General features: G+C 46.4%; 2 protein-coding genes across 3 annotated transcripts; both read right to left on the bottom strand.

The window, feature by feature from the left end:
- Positions 1-165: 165 nt before the first annotated feature.
- On the bottom strand, positions 166-10,023 carry mus81 (MUS81 structure-specific endonuclease subunit). 2 transcript variants are annotated; one of them, XM_028991600.1, is made up of 18 exons: positions 9,612-10,023; positions 9,415-9,535; positions 9,147-9,295; positions 8,930-9,059; positions 7,229-7,350; positions 7,042-7,143; positions 6,290-6,370; positions 6,071-6,159; positions 5,798-5,983; positions 4,473-4,655; positions 4,250-4,365; positions 3,854-3,966; positions 3,021-3,140; positions 2,786-2,881; positions 2,005-2,133; positions 1,717-1,820; positions 592-675; positions 166-496 (listed from the first exon to the last, which is right to left on the bottom strand). In XM_028991600.1, exons 3-18 carry the CDS (start codon positions 9,282-9,284, stop codon positions 430-432), a joined length of 1,860 nt encoding a protein of 619 aa, XP_028847433.1. In that variant the 5' UTR covers positions 9,285-9,295; positions 9,415-9,535; positions 9,612-10,023; the 3' UTR covers positions 166-429. The 2 variants fall into 2 exon arrangements, with proteins under 2 accessions (XP_028847433.1, XP_028847442.1); XM_028991609.1 differs by lacking the exons at positions 9,147-9,295; positions 9,415-9,535; positions 9,612-10,023 and adding an exon at positions 7,628-7,808 and having other exon boundaries at positions 8,930-9,061.
- Positions 10,024-11,044: 1,021 nt separating this feature from the next.
- On the bottom strand, positions 11,045-17,603 carry ovol1a (ovo-like zinc finger 1a). Its single transcript, XM_028991754.1, is given in 5 exon segments — positions 11,045-12,617; positions 12,894-13,080; positions 13,082-13,186; positions 14,753-14,991; positions 17,185-17,603. Coding segments are annotated over 5 exon segments (990 nt in total). The 5' UTR covers positions 17,285-17,603; the 3' UTR covers positions 11,045-12,258.
- Between the last annotated feature and the right edge of the window lie 2,696 nt (positions 17,604-20,299).

Below are 20,299 nucleotides of genomic sequence, written 5' to 3' on the forward strand. Positions count from 1 at the left end.
CCCTTAATTAATATGACAAGTCCAAATTAAAGAAATATAACATTTTAATGTATTATTTGAACTTTTAATTTAAGGAATACACGACTACTTTAATTGCATTATTAAATTGGATTAGAATTGTCCAAATAATACAGTCATGACTCTCTCTATAAACAAAAACACAGATTAGAATGTTACAAATCTTTGTTTTCTTTTAATGAAAAATATATTTTTACAGAATACATAAGAAACATTTTGGTCAACATGATGAATGTATCATTTTAATGACCAGTCAAGGGGAACAGAAATCAAGACTGCATTTACATTTACATACTGCACTGCAATGGCCTCCTTCCCATAACAGAGAAACTTCAAAAGTTCATACTCTTCAGAATTGCGAACATATGGCATTAGGTGCAGCTCTGGCAGGGCGCCTGGTGACAGTTGTGGCTACGAGAGGGGTCCTTGTGTGCAGTATAGCTGGTAGACTGTGCGACTCAAAGCTGGGCCCAGGTTCCTGCAGGAGAAATATCAGAACAGTCCGCTGGGTGAAAGTTAACACTGGCTGTGATAATGGTGGCAAAAAAAAAAAAAAAAAAAGTCCAAACAAACCTTTTCAGTTTTCCATATTTAATATTTGAAAGGAGTTTCTCCTTATCTGCTTCACTGGGACACTGATCATAAGCTTTCAGGAGGCTGGAAGGGGTCAGAACCAAATGACAATAACATTAAAAAAAAAAAAAATTCCAATTATGTCCACCACACCAGTCCTTCTTCAAAGGATCTTGATCCACATCAGGCCAGAAAATATGTGTGAATCAGTTGCTTTGCAGCACGTTTGTGCTGATATACTTGAGTCCGTGTTGTGTGTTGAAATCTGTAGTGTGCACTCCTTACCACCAGTGGTCAGTGTGAAGGCCGCAAACCAAATGAACAAATGTTTCTTAAAATAATTATCTGTTGAGAGCAGACCTATAAAATTACAGAGGTACTGCTTCTGTACCAGTTTCATTAATTTTTGAGGATGTGCACAAAAACGGACTAAGAACACAGGATAAGGACTGCGGATTTACGTACATACGTAGTTAACATCAAGTATATTTCTGCCTTTAGTAATTCAATACTAACAATTAGACAACATACCACATATTCAGAAATCAGCCATAGCATCATGAACTACAGGGCAGGCCATTTATATGGATACACCTTAATAAAACGGGAATTTTTTCTTGTGAAATTACCAATAAAATTGATGTGTCACATGACCCTCTTCCTATTGAAAAAACAAAAGTTGGATCCAAGATAAACTTCAAAATGGCCACTATGTGCCACAAACAGGACGTTAAGATCACAGACCATTCCCATTTTTTTAAGGTGTATACATATAAATGGCCCACCCTGTACTATAGAGTAGGTCCCAACTACTATATGCAATGATTGAGAAAATCTGGTCTGGCTAAAAAAAAGAAGGTTATTGATTCTTGGTGGCTCTCAAGTCACTCTGGGCCGCCACAAGCATAAACTTTACTTGGTAGACATGGATGGAAAGGACATAACATTAGTTTGCTTTGCTTGATTTTGTAATCCACCCAGTCATGTTATTTGATTTGCAGCGTATTTGGGTCATTTTTATCCCCGTAGACTGGGCCTCTGCCTGGTTGCACGGCGCTTTCGGAACGGCTGGGGTCAGACGGGGCCGTTGTTTCGGCAGCGAAAACGTGGCAACTAATGTCCTACCTGCTTACGGTGCTGTAGTGCTCCAGCACGGCCACAGCTTTATCCCCGGAGAGGCCGCTGATCTGCATGAGCTGCCGGGCGAACACCTCCCTCACCGTCTGGCACTGAGTGAAACGTCAGCCAAATTAGATCTGATTTCAGGCTAAAAATCACAGACTAAGCAGGCTAGACAGGATGAAGTCTCGCTAAGAACAATACAAAACACCATAGCAATCTAATAGCTTTACTAGGATTAGGCAAAAAAAAAAAAAAAAAAAAAGAGGGGGGGGGGGGAGACCTCTCCATTACCTTGTTTTTTACGGCTCCTTGGTTGAACTCGTTGAAAGACATGAGGGAGCAGGAGGCCTTTTCCTGCCGCCTCGCCTCAGGCTCTCCATCTCCCTCCAGCTCTCTGGAACGGCAGATGATGGTGCGGTTCTGTCGACAGACAAGAAATTAATATTGCTGCTAACTAATGATTGTAAATCGCACTTTACACACATAACTTGTTGGCCCCTGGGCCCAGATATATAAAAAAGCTTGTGTATAATCCTGATCACCGTTATTGTGCAGTGGGTTGAGAATGGGTGAGAATATTTTTAAAGCAGCCCCATAAATTTTGTGGAAATAAATGAACAATATTTGGACATTTGGAGATGAACAAAGCATGAGCCTAGATTTTCAGTAGCATCCGTGGGCAGAGCGTTCCAGACCCTGAGACTAGCAGGCCTGTTCAGTAAATCATCCCTGCTTGTATCTCACCTATGGAGATACCACAGCCATAGCAAGGCAGGTCAGTTGGTGGCAATTACAGTACTCCAAAGTAAACTAGGAATTGATTTGTAGCCTTTGTGTGATCTGTATCTGTTTGGCCAAGACCAAAGGCCCGCCCCCTTCCCTATCTCTGATTGGCCTCTGATTTCACCTCTTAGAAATACTGACAAATCAAAGTGTCCACACATGGAGATTGACACCTTAACTCTTCTATTTGAAAACATCATGTGAAGAAATATAGAACATGTATGGGATAATCGAAATCGAATTGTGACACCAGTGACTGTTCAGCTGCACATAAACTGCTCAGTGTCACCTGGTAGAGTTTCTCCAGGTGCCTTGTCATGACAGTGAGGTACGCAGCAGACTCCTTCACATCCTGCACTCTCTTCACGAAGAAGCCGTCCACCACCTTTCAAAAAAAAAAACAAAAAAAACAGGTGGCGCTCGTTTCAGATAAATTATATATATATATAAAAAAACAAAAAAAATCTGCATTCTGAGTGTGTGTGTGTGTGTGTGTGTGTGTGTGTGTGTGCACGAGATGGTACCTGTGTGTTGATTATAGCTTGCTGGAGGGTGCTCTCAGGTAAACTCAGGTGCGCTCCCGCAGAGCCGCACTCCTCCACCAAGTAAATGGGCTTGTGCAGGCCGCAGCGCTTCAGACGGAACTGGTGCACAAACAGAGGAGACGCTGATCCACAGAGATCCTTGCGGTATGCTTACGTACGTACCGCCGCGGTCCGTATCCTGTGTTCTGAGTTGGCTTTTGGGCACGTACTCAAAAAAAAACAAAAAAAACAACGGAATATACACAGATATGGACGCAATACCAACAATTTTACAGGGGCAGTGTTGCAAGCTCTGCACCCAACAGATGACTATTTTAAGATTACTTTGCTTGCGACCTCGACACTGACTCCTGGTGGTAAGGAGTACACACTACAGATTACGCCGCACAGTACGGACGCAAGTATATCAGCACAAGCGTTAACAACGCAACTGTGTGCGGATACGCATACGTAGCTCACAGCAAGAATATTTCTGCCTTAAGTGTAATTCCACAGACCAAATACGTGTTTCTTTCCGTAATAACATTTTAAAATGCACACACCTCTTAACTTCCCCTTGTTTACTTGTCTATATGATGTGTACTACATCCCATTTTCCACAATGTGTGTACTACGTACACTGTCCAGTGTGATTTTGGTCTATTTGCAAGTTTAAACTGCTAGAAACTGTGAATTTACCTCTGGGATGTATAGATTAGCTCTCTAAAGACTTTGCGGTTTACGGTTTTGCGGCTTTCCCCTGGACAAGAACATTTACAGCAGCAAGGTAATACGAAGAGGTGCCGCACGCTCCCTCGTTCCACAAGAGTTACCTTCTGTTCCTTGAAACGCCCGTCCATGATGCTGCCACACAGGTCGTCTATCCTCTTCCTCTCTATGATGTAGTCCAGAACCAGCTCTCGGCCCGGCGGTGGCCGCAGTTGACCTACGGGAGAGCAACGTTACTGAGCCGCCTCCGCCCATCTCAGACCACCAGCGCATCATCACTAGGAGCCACGGCGTTTACCGTGCTACCCAAACCATTGCCCCGGCCCACAGCCAGTCCTTGTTTTATTCAACACCGGGTCTCCAGCACACTTTAAGACAGACCTAGTGGAACTGGCAGTAGGGACTAGAACCCGGCCCAGAACAGACCAATCTCGTCCACCCTGGTTGAAAGATGTTACCTAGAGTGCTGGTCAAACTAGACATGAACTTCCAGACCTAACCTGGCACGGGCGTGACTCTCTCTCGGGCCACCCACAGGAAGTCACCAACATGTAGCTTCCTGATGTCAAAGTTCACCCCGTTTCTCTGCAGCTCCTTTACTAGTTCTTGTTTGCCCCTATCACCAAAAGTACACATGCATGTTAGAATGCTCATGCAGCAAAATGATCCAAGACCAGAACAACATTTGAAAGAACACAATGGACAGGCCTCTCCATCTCTCACCCAGTGGTCTCTATGAAGTCCACGCACAGAACAATGTCGTAAGATCCAGGGGAGAGACTGACTCCTTTTGCGGCTCTGTCCACATCCACCGTTTGGGACCTCTGGGCCTGGTCCATGTCACGACTTGCGCTGCCCTGCGAAGGGGCCCAGGTGGTCGATGCAGGGACCACATCTGCAGGTCCACTACAACAGATACATGAAGAGGGAACGTTAACTGAAGGTACATCGGTTATGGCAACTGGCAACCACCACGTTGTTAAAATAAATGCGAATATAGCACCACGCCTTAATGTGCACTGTGTAATACAGTGAATGTGTTGCAATGTACACTACTCACAATAAGTTAGGGAAATTGTGAGAGACTTAGTGGATGTCATACATACGGTGTTTGTTTCACGTCACACAGTTTTGGGATAGGGAGGAAACTGTATAGGAATGACAGACACACCTCATTTTGGGTTTTCCATGTAATGGTCTCATTGTGCACATGTTTGCCTTATATTGGGGCCAATACCAAGAGACAACCTTTCTCAATGTGGCATCAGTTTCAACATTCTGTGGGTATAAAAAGCTGTCATTGTCATTACAAGTTCATCAGGCAGTCAGATGTTGCTCGTGAACTTTGTGTGTTTCAAAGTGTCATCAGCAGACTTGCATTAAGACACAGAACTACTGGCAGAGTTCATGACAGACCGCAATGATGACTAGTACCTAAGGACCTAACCCCTCAGACATCCTTAGGTGGGCAGACATCACCAGTCAGCGCAAAAGAGATTTGGTTTTTGTATATGGCTCAGTCACTGCATGAACATCATCATAGAACCCATCATCATCCCCCAATCCCGCCAGCACACCCCCAACTTTCTGTTCATGAATGCTCCACCACATCAGGAAGTTGGAGTGCCTCATACGTTATGGCAATCAATGTCCCTTGACCTTAACCCCATAGAGCACGTCTGGGACCAGTTGAAGCAGAGACTGAATGATCGTACCCCACCCCCACGCGACCTGGCAGAATTGCGTGTAGGACTTGTGTTATAGTGGAACGCATTGCCCAGAACAACATCATGAGGTTCGTGAGCAGCATGAGACGCCGCTGTCATGCTGTCGTTGCGGCAAATGGTGGAAACGCCCGCTATTGACATTGTCAATTTTTGTTATTTGGGGCTATCCCTGTAATTGACAATTTTTAGGGTAATAAATATTAAACTAATGAAAAAGGTGTTTCTTCTTATACATTATTAGTAATATCAAAGGGAACTTTTACTTATTTAATTTAAATCCATAGCCAATAGGAAAAGCACTCACACACACACTTCTCTTACCAAACGTCTCGCTCATCCTCTTCTTCATCTTCATCTGCAGTCAGGTCAACAGTTGCTGAACCTTCTTCTGTGCCTTTTGCTACACATCTCTCGTCCTTGCCTTTTGCGCCCAGGCCCTCACCTCTTCCCTTCTCCTCTTCATGCAGTCGTTCAGCCAGATCCAGTCCCAGCTCCGTCAGCGAGTACCTGAGCCAGAAACGGAAAGGCTCGGTCCAAGCGGAACGCGGTCCAGGGCACCGAACGATGGATGGGGGAAGACAGTGTGGGCCTCACCTGGCCGGGTTGTGCGTCTTCAGCAGCAGCTCCTTCTGGATGAGGGTTGTGACGGATGACCAGGCAGTGTATTTACTGCCCAGATCCGGCTGGACACGAGCCCACAAAAAAAAAAAAAAAAAAGAAAGCAAATGAAGTTCAGTCACGTTGTCCAAACCGAGGGGAAACAATCAGGAGAGAACGGCTTAATGGTGCATTAGTGTAGAAAGGAGCGCTCACCACAGTGAAGGATTTATCACACAGCGGCTGGGCCTCCGTCTGCAGCTCGTTCTTAAACATGAAGCCTTTTGTGCCAGGTACCTGCCAAGCGATGGAGGAGGAAGGTGGGACTTCACATTGCAGCTTAAAAACTGTTACATGCACATGGTCAAACCACCGCAACATAGATGTCCTGTCAGCAGGATGTAGAGCAAAATTTTTAATTTTATAAATGTGTAACGTAAAGAAAGCGATTGTTTTAATCATCGTGATCCATAGCACACAGTAACACACTACAAAATGAGTCCTCTGCATTTAACCCATCACACAGCATGAAAGGCGCCCGGGGAGCAGTGTGTGGGGACGGCACCTTGATCGAGGGAACCTCAGAGCCACCTTGGCAATTCGGGATTTGAACCGGGAACTTTTCGGTTTACAGGTCCGGATTCTTACCAGGCCGCCACTGCCCTACTCATGGCCATTTCAGGTTTTTCCACATGCGAGACGATCCACTACGGACCACCCCGTATTCTCAATATGCCCCCTCTGCCATCAGTGTTTTAACACATAACATGTTAAAATTCAGTCAAGATTGGTGTTCCATCGATATAAATTGTTGGTTGTGTATGATAAATCACTAATAAGTTAGTCATGTGTATAAAATGAACATGTATTTGGATGTTACTCATAATATTGATTCTTTTTCTCTTTTTTTTACTAAACAGACAATAGTATGAAAAGAAAAAAAAAAAAAATGCACGAAGAATAAATACCAGAGACTGCCTGTACAGTGTGAGCAGCACCGCGTGACCCCCCGATCCCTTCTGAGGTACGTACTCCCTCTTCCTCCTCCCTCCATCGCCCTGCGGCCGCCTCTAAAACAGAGACGCAGAGTCGGCATGAGACGGTGCGTCGCTCGGCGGACGGGCAGCCTGGCAAAGGGCCGCGGTGCCTCCTCACCGACTCCAACGGCAAGGGCTCTTTTTGGGGTCGTGGGTTAGAACTTGAGGACGCCAGCTTGCTGCTATGTTGATAAGATGCCTTCACGCTCTTGGGAAGCGAGTGGATTGGGGCGTCGCGGCCTGAAAACCAGGGAACACAGTTGCTATTTTGACTTTGTTTGAATGTTACATGTGACACCAGGGTATTTCGTTTCACTATGTACTTACACATATGTAGCTCAAATGACAATAAAGCTCAACTTCGACTTGAACTTGTATGGTTAAAAAATATATACATACTAGTGCTGCACAATTAATCTAATCGCAATCGCGATGTCAGTCTGTGCGATTATGTGAACGCAAAAAGCTGCGATTTAAATGATTAGTACATGTATTGAATCGGCAACATATCACTCACTCATTCTCTCAAAGTTTGCGAGCTGACTGAAGACTCACTTCAGTCGAATGTGACGTGTTTGGTCACATGACTTTCGGTTCGGTTCAATGGAGACCTCGTGACTCGCATAGACATATGGGTAGACGCCGCATGACGAGCTGCATCGTATGTCAACATCGCCGCTATATTGCGATAGGCGCTGCTGTGGAGTGAAGCATATACATGTCTATGGAGAGAAGTGCATAAAAATGCCTCACTCTTGTGCTGCTTGGGGCTGTACAAACCGCTGTACGCTCCAAACCAGATCCCGGGGAGTACATTTCATAGGTAAGGCTGGACAATTGTTTTGAATATATTGGGCCATTCTAAAATCCCGTTTTATAAGTCTTAACCTTAGCTAACCTCAGCTAAGCTAGCAAAGCTATGCATCCCTGTGTTCAAGTCAGCCTCCAAACAACGTTTTGGTTAAATGTAAGAACTATAATACAAGATTTTATAATGGCCAAATATAATCAAATCAGTTGTTTAGCCTTACCAGGGTTTGTCGTTCGACAGTAATGTAAAGAGTTTTTGGTGATTATTTAATTTTGTAGAATATTGTATGAAAGCACTGGGCATTTCAAGCTGTTATAAGTAGTTTGTATGTTTCACTTTGAAATTACACATTTCACTATTAGTAATTTGTATGCGACTTTTCATTGATATACAAGCAAGTGCCCTTTATCATATCGCAATATTGATCTCAATAATTGCAATATGTCTTTTTCCCCAAATCGTGCAGCCCTAATACATACACATATATATAGATCAGTAGAGGCCAAAAGTTTGGACACACCTTCTCATTCAATGTGTTGTCTTTATTTTCATGACCATTTACATTGGTAGATTCTCAATGAAGGCATCAAAACTATGAATGAACACATGTGGAGTTATGTACTTAACAAGAAAAAAAAAAAAGGTGAAATAAGTGAAAACATGTTTTATATTCTAGTTTATTCGCTCTGATTACTGCTTTGCACACTCTTGGCATTCTCTCGATGAGCTTCAAGAGGTCGTCACCTGAAATGGTTCTCCAACAGTCTTGAAGGAGTTCCCAGAGGTGTTTAGCACTTGTTGGTCCAGCTCACCCCAAACCATCTGGACTGGGTTCAGGTCCGGTGACTGTGGAGGCCAGGTCTCCACTTTTTGTTAAGTACATAACTCCACATGTGTTCATTCATAGATTCTCAGTGAAGGCATCAAACTAAGGTGTTTCCAAATCTTTGGCTTGTACTGTGTGTGCGTGTGTGTGATATATAATAAAAAAAGTGTCAGGACCCTCACCATTCTCTCTGTAATGCTTTTCGAGCCGGTCGTCCAGGATCTTGCATATCCCGTCTCCGAAATTCTGCAAAATCTTGGCTTCCTTTCCGTTTCTGAGCGGGAGAGGGTACTTCTTCAAAGAGCCGAGTGCCTAAAACGATTAAAAAAAAAAACGTGAAGAGTTCCACGCACCGTACAGGCAGGCAGCAGCAGCTGAGAAAGTGGACCCGTCGCGCACCTTCTGATACACGTACTGCGTCTTCTGGCCCCTCTCGGCCGCCTGGTCGCGCAGCTCGGTCAGCCACTGCAGGAACAGCGGGTTCGGGCAGGCCGGCAGCGGACGCTTCCGACCCAGACGGACCGGTTCTGGCGGCATCCCTCTACATGCTTCATGCCAAGCAGAGCGTTAGCAGGCTTCACATGTTAATAATGGCGCTTTAAAACACGCTTAAAGTTAGCGAAGAAGCGTGTGAACATGTTGAGAGTCGGAGAAAAAGGCCGCTTACCCGATTATCAATGTTGAAGAGCAGCGCCGGCGTTCGTATTCGTCGGCGCATGCGCAGACAACACTGTGACGTCACGTCACCGCTGATTGGCCAATGAAGTCTAATTAGGAAACAGCGCCATCTGGGGGGACGACACATTTTTAGAGTTTGACATATTACAATATCTATACAAATTTTATGTAGTATTTACAACTTACCTTTCTGTGTCGCTTGCTTCACTTTATTTGGGTTCTCTTTACAGATTATTACACTTATTCTTGTACTGTGATGTTGCTTTTTACGGTTGAATTGTTAGTATGAATTAAAAGTATTTAATTTCTATTCCATGACAGTTTTTAAGGTCCCCAGGTCTTTTGTGTTCAACTGATTGACTTGCCCAACTGTGTCTTAGCATCTAATGTAAAACTAAAAATTGTAAAAAAAAGAATGAAAAAGAAATATAATCAATATCTTAAAAAAAAACCCAATACATGACTATGATTATTACAGATTATTGATAGATGAAGAAGATTATAATCATAGGGTTCCTTATATATTTTCCAGACCTGAAGTAGAGGTGTGGTAAGGCCAGCAGATGGTAGCATTAACTCCTTTAATTAAAGCATGTTTTCGATTAAAAATACATCAATTACAAAAACATCAAAACGCTAAATTGACACAGGCCATTCGACAATAATTATGGAGGTGGGTTAACTGGTTTTGGACGACAAAGAGCGGCATTTATTCCCCTTCAGAATTGTCCACCCCGTTTTGATTTCGTGTCCAGTGAACCTGGGGACCGAAATAACACCGAGCGTATCTCAGCCCCTCTGACCTCTGCCGCCAGATTAGAACCGCGGCCAAAGTCACCGCGCCGACGCCCCGACCGTCGGCTCGGTTGGAATGGGACGCGGAGGTAAAATCTATATAAACTGCGCGCTCCTCCCCGCTCTTGTTTGACTAGCCTTTCCCGTTTTCCTCGTTTGCAGTGGGCGTGCGACGGGAGGGCAGCGCCTTATCGTTCAAGAATAACCTCCTGTGAGGCATCCACCCCGAACACCGCCACCTAGTGGCCGTCCAACGCAACAGCAAACAACCAGCACGGGCGGGCAAAGCTCGATTTATTACGACGACCAGGAGAAAAAAATATCTGTTTGATGAGCGTTATAAATCGAGCGTGAAAATATATATATATATTTTGTGCTATGAATTTAGTTCGTTTTATCTCACATGGATGTTTATGCGGACAGATTAAACTGGAGCTCAGTAAGCGTCATATTTATTCAAATATGTATAGGTAAATGTGTACAAAACAGGAATCAGAAAATATGAGCGGTATGTCTGGTACATCAGCCATTTTTGATCATGTTTGATTGTTATTCAATTTTGCATGTTTCCCATGAATTGCTCTTGAATTACTCCACTAACGCTAAATGAACCTCTTGGCTTGCCATACTCATGTGCAGCTCTGAGACCCTTCAGCAGATGAGCATCCTCTGGATTCCACCAACAAGACCTGACAAGGATCTGGAATTCAACACACACACACACACACACACACACACACACACACACACACACACGCACCACTATGTTTGTCAGGACTTGATTTTAGAAATGCGCTACATATGAATTGTAGACACACAACTAGTTTAATGTAATAAGTATTCATTTGATTTATAATATTTTTTGTAAAATGCATTTGACATAATTTGGTACACATACACAGTTCTTTCTAAAAAAAATCTCTATTTAAAATTCAGCATGTGAGCACACAATGGTATATTTAATGTTGAGCAACATTACAGCAATTACCGCAAACTCTTACAAAACCCTTCCCTCCGGCAGAAAAGGTAAAGTGTCACGTTCCCCCAAAAACCTGCTCAGTAAGGCACGTGGTGGTGAAGCTTTCCCTTTGGTCCAATCACTTTCCCAGAAGCAAAACCAGCATCAGACGCATTAAGTGCTAAAAGTTGCAAGAACGTGTGAAACCTTTTGCCCTGGGTAATAGACATGCGAAGCAAAACACAAAGGCACATTCAGGATGTAATGGTATAAAAAAAAATGTGTGTATATATATATATATATATATATATATATATATATACACACACACACACACACTCACACAAAACTAGAGGAAGCCCAATATAAGGACACCTACATCTAATATGAACTTGAAGAGCACACATACTGGCCATCTGCCGTATGGACGTTCAAACTGCAGTAATGAAAAATAGAATCCTTCTGTTCACATATGCATAAAAGATTTCATTCATCCTTCCCATTTATATTATAATCACTTAAAAAAAACAAAGAAGACATCATTTCTTTATCCTGAGTACTATCTTAATATGGCACACATTCTAGTGATGCTTTTAAGAACTCATAGCATGTGTTTATGAATAATCCTTGTGCAAATCATATTTTCCAATATCAGGAATAATAACAATTAACCATTGTCTTTCTTTTAAGTCACTTGGATCAAGCTTCATTGCCTGGATTATTAAATTGTTAATGGTGGAACTGTTCAGAGAAAGCGGTGGTATTTGCGTGTGAATAATAATGCTCGTTTGCCAGCCTCACGCCAAGTACGCAAACACACGAAAATAACCGGTTGGTTAATAAGCCGTAGCTGGGAGAGGAGGGCGACAACACGTTCCCTTTGCTTTCGTTTATTACAGAATGGAAGCCGAACGACAAGATGCGTTGTTGGCATCGCGTACCGGGACATCCCGGTGTGTGCGTAAGGTCCTCTGAGCCTTAAGTATGAACGCAAAGCAGAAACTGCGGCGGAGGTTCTTCGGGGTGTCCTCTTTCCTTCATGCGCATGTCCCTTGCTGGTCTCGTAACGGCCGCCATGCTCTACCTGCTCCCCGACCCGGTGGCGTCGTCACTGCTCAGGGACAGAGGGGACCCCGGCAGGGAAGACTGTTCCCCGGCGGCGCCCTGGGACGTCCCGGGTGGCGTCGCGGCGCCGCCTAGCTTCCGCGCTCCCTTGGCGCGGAGGAAGGCGCTGTTGGGGTGGTGGGCGTGGAGGTGGCGGAACAGGGAGTCCTGGGTGGACGCGGTGTGGCCGCACTCCTCGCAGACGTACAGCTTGCTGCGCCGCTCCTTGTAGGCGAACTGCTGCGTCACGCCGTGGATCTTCTTCATGTGCGACTCGAGGGAGCAGCGCTGCGTGAAGGCCTTCTCGCACATCTCGCACTTGTACGGGCGCACGCCTGCGGCGAAGCAGAGGGGGGGGGGGGGGGGGGTCAGTATGACGGGTGGTAGTAGCCTAGTGGGTAACCCACTCGCCTATGAACCAGAAGACCCGGGTTCAAATCCCACTTACTACCATTGTGTCCCTGAGCAAGACACTTAACCCTAAGTTGCTCCAGGGGGGGGGGGCTGTCCCTGTAACTACTGATTGTAAGTTGCTCTGGATAAGGGCGTCTGATAAATGCTGTAAATGTAAATGTAAATGTAGTATGAGGAACATTTCGAGCTGGAGTTACCTGTGTGGGTGCGGACGTGCCTCTTGAGGTCGAACGTGTCGTTGAAACCCTTCCCACAGTAGGTGCACAGGTGCCTCTTGGAGTCGCTGTGGCATTTCAGGTGTCTGTTCAACATGCGCTGGAACTGGAAGGTCTTCTGGCAAACCTGGCACTCAAAGCTCCCAGTGCCGGACACCGCGGACGAGCTGGGGGGGGGAGTCGGCGGCGGCCGGGGCGAAGGGAAGCGCGTCAGCAATGCCCGGGGACCTGGTCGCTTGAGGCGGAGCCTCAGAAGGAAGCTCACCCGTGGTCACCTGTGGGTGGAAATGAGCATCTGGGTCAATGTAGCATCGCCAGGTAAAGCAACTCTGGAAGGAAATGAGGAGAATTCAGTATGAGGTCTCACCTCAACCAACTTATTTGATGCTGTTTTAAACATTTAAGTCCTAATACATCTTGCATTTCCGGCGATATCGGGACGTAACATATTCATGACGCACATATGGATGTTATAAGCCTGCACATGTGGAGTTATTGCAAAGATGGGAGAGCTAAAAAAAACAAAAGTACACTAAAGCTCATGAAACAAAGCGATAAGTATTTCACTTTCACTAATTTCTATTCCCTTCCTGACCTGGTATTGAAATATTTTATGTTAAAATACCAAATGGTGATTTCCCCCCAGCTTTGTTTAAACGCCATCTTCTGCCATGATGGAAACAACAACCTTGGAAACAACAACCTTGCTGGAAATGAAAGGAAAGCAAGGAATGAAACAGGGCGCAAAGGTTTAGGCTTTTCTCTAAAATGGGCGTTCAAATTCTAAAAAAAGAAGCACCCAAAGCGTTCTCCTCATTTGCCATCTAGTTCTCCTCTGCGGCGAGTTCTCCAGCCTCGTCTTTTCACTAGAAACGTGCACCGTCGAGACGTTTTCTTGTAGTGGCCTTATCGGGTTCTGCGAACGCGTCGTCCGCCACTGTGGCAGGCATAACCTGTTGTAGGTTGCAGGTCGGGTTGGAGGAATTCACTCTGGAGCCCATTGTGGCAGGCAGGTAAATGGTGATGTTCCCCCAGCTTTGTTTAAACGTCCTCTTCTGCTATGTTGGAAACTTCAACCATGGAAACAACAAAGGTTGTTCCTTGGAAGCAAGGAAATGAAACAGGGCGCAAAGAGAATGCTTTTCTCTAAAATGGAAAATAGAAGCCCCCAAAGCGTTCTCCTCATAATGTGGAAGCAAGGCCAGCTAGAAGAACTCTCTCGTGTGGACGGGGCCTACGTCTCTCGATGGGTCCTAGACTGCTGGGACTGATGCCGATGATGAATGGAGCAAGGTTTTATCCCCCCCCCACAAAAAAAAAAAAACTCTATACACACCTGGGGAGGAATTGCTGAAAGGGTCTAGCAGTCTAGGACAATCGCAGGTGACCCATCGAGAGACGTAGAGAGTTCACACGAAAGAGTTCTTCTCGCTGGCCTTGCTTCCACATGGAAACAGCGTTATGAGAACACTTTGGGTGCTTCTTTTTTCCATTTTAGAGAAAAGCATTCTCGTGTGGACATGGACCTTTGCGCCCTGTTTCATTTCCTTGCTTCCAAGGAACAACCTTTGTTGTTTCCATGGTTGAAGTTTCAATTTACAGCATTTACCAGACACCCTTATCCAGAGCCACTTACAATCAGTAGTTACAGGGACAGTCCCCCCCCCTGGAGACACTCGGGGGTTAAGTGTCTCGTTCAGGGACACAATGGTAGTAAGTGGGGTTTGAACCTGGGTCTTCTGGTTCATAGGCGAGTGTGTTACCCACTAGGCTACTACCACCCCACCAATTCGAAACGAAAGATACGTTTTTATTTTGGGGTTTTCTCTCCATAAGCTCACCTTGATTTTGGAACGGACGTAGGCGCTGTCCTCCGGCCTCTTCCTGCTCTCGTGCCCGGGGACGGACCGCTGGCCCAGCGCGGTGCAGGACGGCAGTTCCGCGGCGCGGGCCCGGGCGTAGGGGCCGTGGCCGTCGCGCTCCGCGTCCGGGCTGTGGCTCGTGCGCGTGGACAGGCACAACGCCACCTCGGCGGGACTGGCCTCCGTCTCCCCCACGAGCGACGGAGGCGCCACGGAGACTGCTGAGAGGGACAGAAAGACAAAATGAAGTGGAGCAAGGCGCATTTCAGGAACCGGTGGCAGTTCTGCCCCCGGGGCCCGGGACTGCGTGGGTGGCCACCAGAAAGCGACCGGCTGAATGGCAGGTGTGTGACGGTGTTGCGTGTGGGGGCACAAGCGCTTTGTCTCCCGCCGGAGACACTCCAGTTACAGCCATACCAGTCCGACGGGACGGGCCGGTGGCGCGGGATTATTCCACCCCCCCCCATCGTCAAACTGTCGTTACGAATGCGAATCTCCGCGGTTTTTCATTGGGCCGCCGGCTCCGCGCCGGGCCCGAGGCTTCGGGGGGAACTGACCGCTGGCGGGGCGCGGCAGGGACGTTCCGGCTTGTCCGGGCAGCCCACCCGTGAGCCAGGGTTCGTCCGGTCTGTCGTGTACGGTTGCAGCACGTACGTGTTATGGTGCAATGCGACGAGGCGTGATTTTGCAAACGTCTCACGCGAGAATCCGCGTTTCAACAGGCCGCTCGTGTCTGTTAGTCGGTAACTTCTGCCGTTTTACTGCCTTCCAATAAAGCAAATAGTCGGTCGGTTTATTTCCCCTCGACACGATAAGCTGACGACTTTTATGATGCGGATGATCAGCATGCAGACACACACACACACACACACGCTGCTCAGTAAACGAAAGCAAACAAAAAAAAAATGGGTGGGGCGAGGACGCCGAATGCAGGAAAAGTGGCCCACAGCTGCCGGCGCCGCACAGTAGTCCGCGTTGCGAGAGGGCAAGACGCGGGTAACCGGAGAGTTTACACACAGACGGGCCGCGCGGTGTTTACTAAGGGTGTAGCGGGAGAGGAGGCCCGTTATTTCCTCCGTCGGTGCACTAAACATTAACCAACAGCAGGCGCGCACACACACACACACACACACACACACACACGGTGGACAACAAAAGACGCCGCGCCGAGTCGGGCCCAGGCTGCGACGCAACTGGGTGGAAGTTGCCGGGCGGGCAACCAGAAGACCCGGGATCAAACCGCGCTTTACTACCGTTTACTATTATCCCTGAGCAACAACCTTAACCCTGAGTGTGTCCAGGGGGGACTGTCCCTGTAACTACTGGTCGTAATTCGCTCTGGACAAGGGCGACAAAAGTAGAGTAACTAAAACAAACTCTACAGGAGCAACAGTACCGGCCAAAAGTTTGGACACACCTTCCCATTCGATGTGTTGTCTTTATTTTCGTGACCATTTACGTTGGTAGATTCTCACTGAAGGCATCAAAACTATGAATGAACACATGTGGAGTTATGTACTTAACAAAAAAAGGTGAAATAAGTGAAAACGTGTTTTATATTCTAGTTTCTTTGCTCTGATTACTGCTTTGCACACTCTTGGCATTCTCTCGATGAGCTTCAAGAGGTCGTCACCTGAAATGCTTCTCCAACAGTCTTGAAGGAGTTCCCAGAGGTGTTTAGCTCTTGTTGGGGTCCAGCTCACCCCAAACCATCTGGATTGGGTTCAGGTCCGGTGACTCTGGAGGCCGGGTCTCCACTTTTTGTTAAGTACATAACTCCACATGTGTTCATTCATAGTGTTGATGCCTTCAGTGAGAATCTACCAACGTAAATGGTCATGAAAATAAAGAAAACACATTGAATGAGAAGGCGCGTCCACACTCGTGGCCTGCACTGTATATTATTGTTGTTAGTATTATTAGTGGTATGATTGTGATTGGTGGTGGTGATGGTGGTGGTAACAGTATTGCGGTACAGCGCGGTTCCGTTAGTTAACGCGGAGCCTCCCTTATCTGCGCCGGCGGAGGAAGCGGTAAGGAGAGTCGGGTCTGAAGGTCGCCCCGGAGGAGCGGCGACGGCGGTTCACGCCCCAGCAACAACACACCCGGCCAGGTACGCCGACCCGGCATTACCACTGCAATAAAAACCGCCGACTGCGGCCGCTCCGTGTCGGCAGTAGCTACTCCGTCCAACTGGTTTGGCTGGTTGACCATTATGGTCACGTTGGTGGTGTAAATATATATATATATATATATATATATATATATATATATATACACACACACACACACACACACACACACACACACACACACACACACACACACACACACATACTTATCACGCCGTGATAAATGTGTGTAAATACGTGTGGGTTGTGTGGGGTCTGCCCCGACCCGTTATGCCGCACCTGGGACGTAGATGTCTCCGCGCTCGTGGTCCGGCAGCTCGCTCCAGTTCCGCTTGCCGGGAGAGACTCCCGACTTCTTCACCAGGAAGGCTCGGGGCATGGCGTCCGCTCGCCGCCCGGGGAATGTGTACAATTAAAGGGCGAGAAGAAGCGAGAAGAAGAGAAGAGGGAAAAAAAGAAAACGCGCGACTGAAGTGAACTAGAGGAGGTTTCGCGGCGCCGTCTTCTCCCGCCGCGTCGACGCCCGCTCCGCCGCTACCTGTGCGCAGGTGAGCTCTCTCCGGGGCGGGGTGGGGGGTACGGGATCCCCCCTAAAACGCACACGCATGTATTTAAAAGAGAGAAAGAAATAAAGAAAGAAAGAAAGAACGCAAAAAAAAAACGCAGGACGGAGACGCGCTCTCGCCCGAAGCCGCGGCGACAATTCAAAGGTTGTTTCCCGGCGCAGGTACGCGGAGGCAGCGGGGCCGCAGCGCGCATGCGCGGGGACATAACGGTGACAACAGACCCGGGCCGGGCGCGCGACCCGTCCGACCGGTTCCCCCCGGCAGAACCGAGCTGGTCGGGACGAAGCGTTGCCAGATCTCGCCATTTGGCAGTTGAGGTCACTGTGATAATAAGTGCCAGGGTGGGTAGTAGCCTAGTGGGGAACCAGAAGACCCGGGTTCGAACCCCACTTACTGCCACCGTGTCCCTGAGCAAGACACTTAATCCTGAGTGTCTCCGGGGGGGGGGACTGTCCCTGTAACTACTGATTGTACGTCGCTCTAGATGTAAAATGTAAATGTAATAAGGTGATTTACAGCAGTCCAATTTAACGTGCTCATACAAATGAAAATCCATGGGTTTGTGGGGAAAAAATTACGTTTTCACCCGATTAAAGGATAAAGCTAATCAGAAACTTAAAATGTCATACAAATACAAGCAATCCTATGGATAACATGCAGTTTCCTTCTTAAGTAAAATGTATCTGCGAAGATCGTCTGAAAGGCTAAACGAAAAAAAAAAACATACAATAAAATTACATCAGTAGGATTTTACAAAAATGCGACCATTAGTTGGCCATGCAGGTCTTAAAGCTACTTAAAGATACCAGCTCAAATGCCGACTCGCGGCGACTTTTCAGGCCGACCTTGCAAAAGCTTTTAAAACTCAGTTGCAATTGGGTTGCGTATCTAAAGAGGCACTATAGGGTTAGCAATACTAGGATTCACTACTGTTCTAAACCGAGAATAAAACACGGGACAGGGATAATGGTAAAGAACCACTTCAAACCAATTCTATGGTCTGGACTGATGAAATAACCTGGTGAAATTTAGGGCAGAGCTAACTACAGTATAGGAAAAATAAATGACATTTTTTTGGTCTGTTTGACCTATAGGTCAGCATATGTGCATTTGTATGTCACCATAATAATTATAACTTTAATGACAGTGAAAGATTAGCCGCTGGGATAAAGTGGACTCGTATTCAAACGCATAATGAGTGTATAATAAATAACAGCGGAAAACTTTATCATTCATTGGATTACATGATCGGCAAACAAAAAAGGGAAGGCCGTATGAAAGAGAGCGAGGCAGCAGACATGCCGTAAAAGAGAAGAAAGAGAGAGAGCGAGAGAGATGGGCTGTGTAGGTGTCAGAATGAATGGTATGTCACCGGGGCTGTTGGAGTGGTTGGGGAAGAACACTCTGCTTCCTCATCCTTCTCCTCCCCTCCCTCCCGCCTATCAACTTTCTCATCTATCTTAACTGTATTTCAGAAACGTTGCTCCCATTATAAAACGATGAACCGTATCAGTAAAGGTTAATTTAAAATGGCATCTTCCCCTCACACTTATTGTGATGCGTTAAATGGTAAAGGGCAAAAGTTTGGACACCTTCTCATTCATTGTGTTTTCTTTATTCTCATGAACATTTACATTGGTAGATTCTCACTGAAGGCATCAAAACTATGAATGAACACATGTGGAGTTATGTACTTAACAAAAAGTGGAGACCTGGCCTCCACAGTCACCGGACCTGAACCCAGTCCAGATGGTTTGGGGTGAGCTGGACCCCAACAAGTGCTAAACACCTCTGGGAACTCCTTCAAGACTGTTGGAGAAGCATTTCACTCCACATGTGTTCATTCATAGTTTGTGGTGCCTTCAGTGAGAATCTACCAATGTAAATGGTCATGAGAATAAAGAAAACACAAGAATGAGAAGGTGTCCAAACTTTTGGCCCGTACTGTACGTAAAACTGTTTTCTATTAGTATTTCACAGAGCCGACAGAACCAGAGTTCCTAGAACTCGTCAGGGGAGTGGAAATGTCACCAGATAAACGGATGGCAGCTTCTCTTCACTCATCTCAGAGTTATGAAGGGTGACCGCGCTGCATACCTGACCTTTGGCGTTCTATAAGTCTGCTCTGGGCGGAGGCACCTTTCGGTTTGCGTGTATCCGTGCCACCTCGTCATCATGTGGCATTTCTGTGCTTTCTCAGTAACGGTTGCCTTGCAAATCTGGTCCTACCGTTCACATTCCACATTCTTACGAGTGGTAATGGGCCGCAGAAATTACAGCTGGATGAACTGTCGCGACCTGTTATGGACAGGGAACAGTCGAAAACCGAGAAAGAAATATAAGTTGGGTTTTTTTGGGCTACTTTTACCCACCCACCACAAACAATAAAGACTAAACACACCCATCCGAACCCTGAGAATATGTTTCCTTTTCAGTTAGAATACCTGTTAGTCTTGTCACACTCGTCAGGACCAGACTGGATGGCTGTTAGGTGTGTGCGTCGCTGCTTTTAGCAATTACACCCAAAAAAAAAAAAGAAAAAGTTTTTCTTGCTTTTCTTGTAAAAGGTGAAGCCGCGAGTCTCGTAACAACTCACGTGAACCCAGCCGAGCATGTGGACTGGGAGCATTTACATCGAACCCTCACAAGCTGCATTATGGAGGGCTTTACACTGCAACTGAAACCAGTGCGATAGAAATCAGATCTGCGCTGCAATACAAAATACAATCAATAAATAATCGAAAACATCTGAATTGGCCTTCTCGCCGTAGGGCATTTATTCTACATTGATGAAGACCAATTCTCTGATGACTGTCCCATATGCCAGA

The sequence above is a fragment of the Denticeps clupeoides genome, chromosome 1 (genome assembly GCF_900700375.1).
Source record: "Denticeps clupeoides chromosome 1, fDenClu1.1, whole genome shotgun sequence".
NCBI lineage: Eukaryota > Metazoa > Chordata > Actinopteri > Clupeiformes > Denticipitidae > Denticeps > Denticeps clupeoides.

What these genes read in the sequence shown, in the direction of transcription:
- mus81 (XM_028991600.1), bottom strand. Translation starts at nt 9,284, where the DNA reads ATGCCGCCAGAACCGGTCCGTCTGGGTCGGAAGCGTCCGCTGCCGGCC. An exon ending in GGCGTTTCAAGGAACAGAAG is followed by an intron (nt 3,141 to 3,853) that starts GTAACTCTTGTG and finishes TTTGTGCACCAG; the next exon opens with TTCCGTCTGAAGCGCTGCGG. An exon ending in AAGGAGCCGTAAAAAACAAG is followed by an intron (nt 1,821 to 2,004) that starts GTAATGGAGAGG and finishes CGTTTCACTCAG; the next exon opens with TGCCAGACGGTGAGGGAGGT.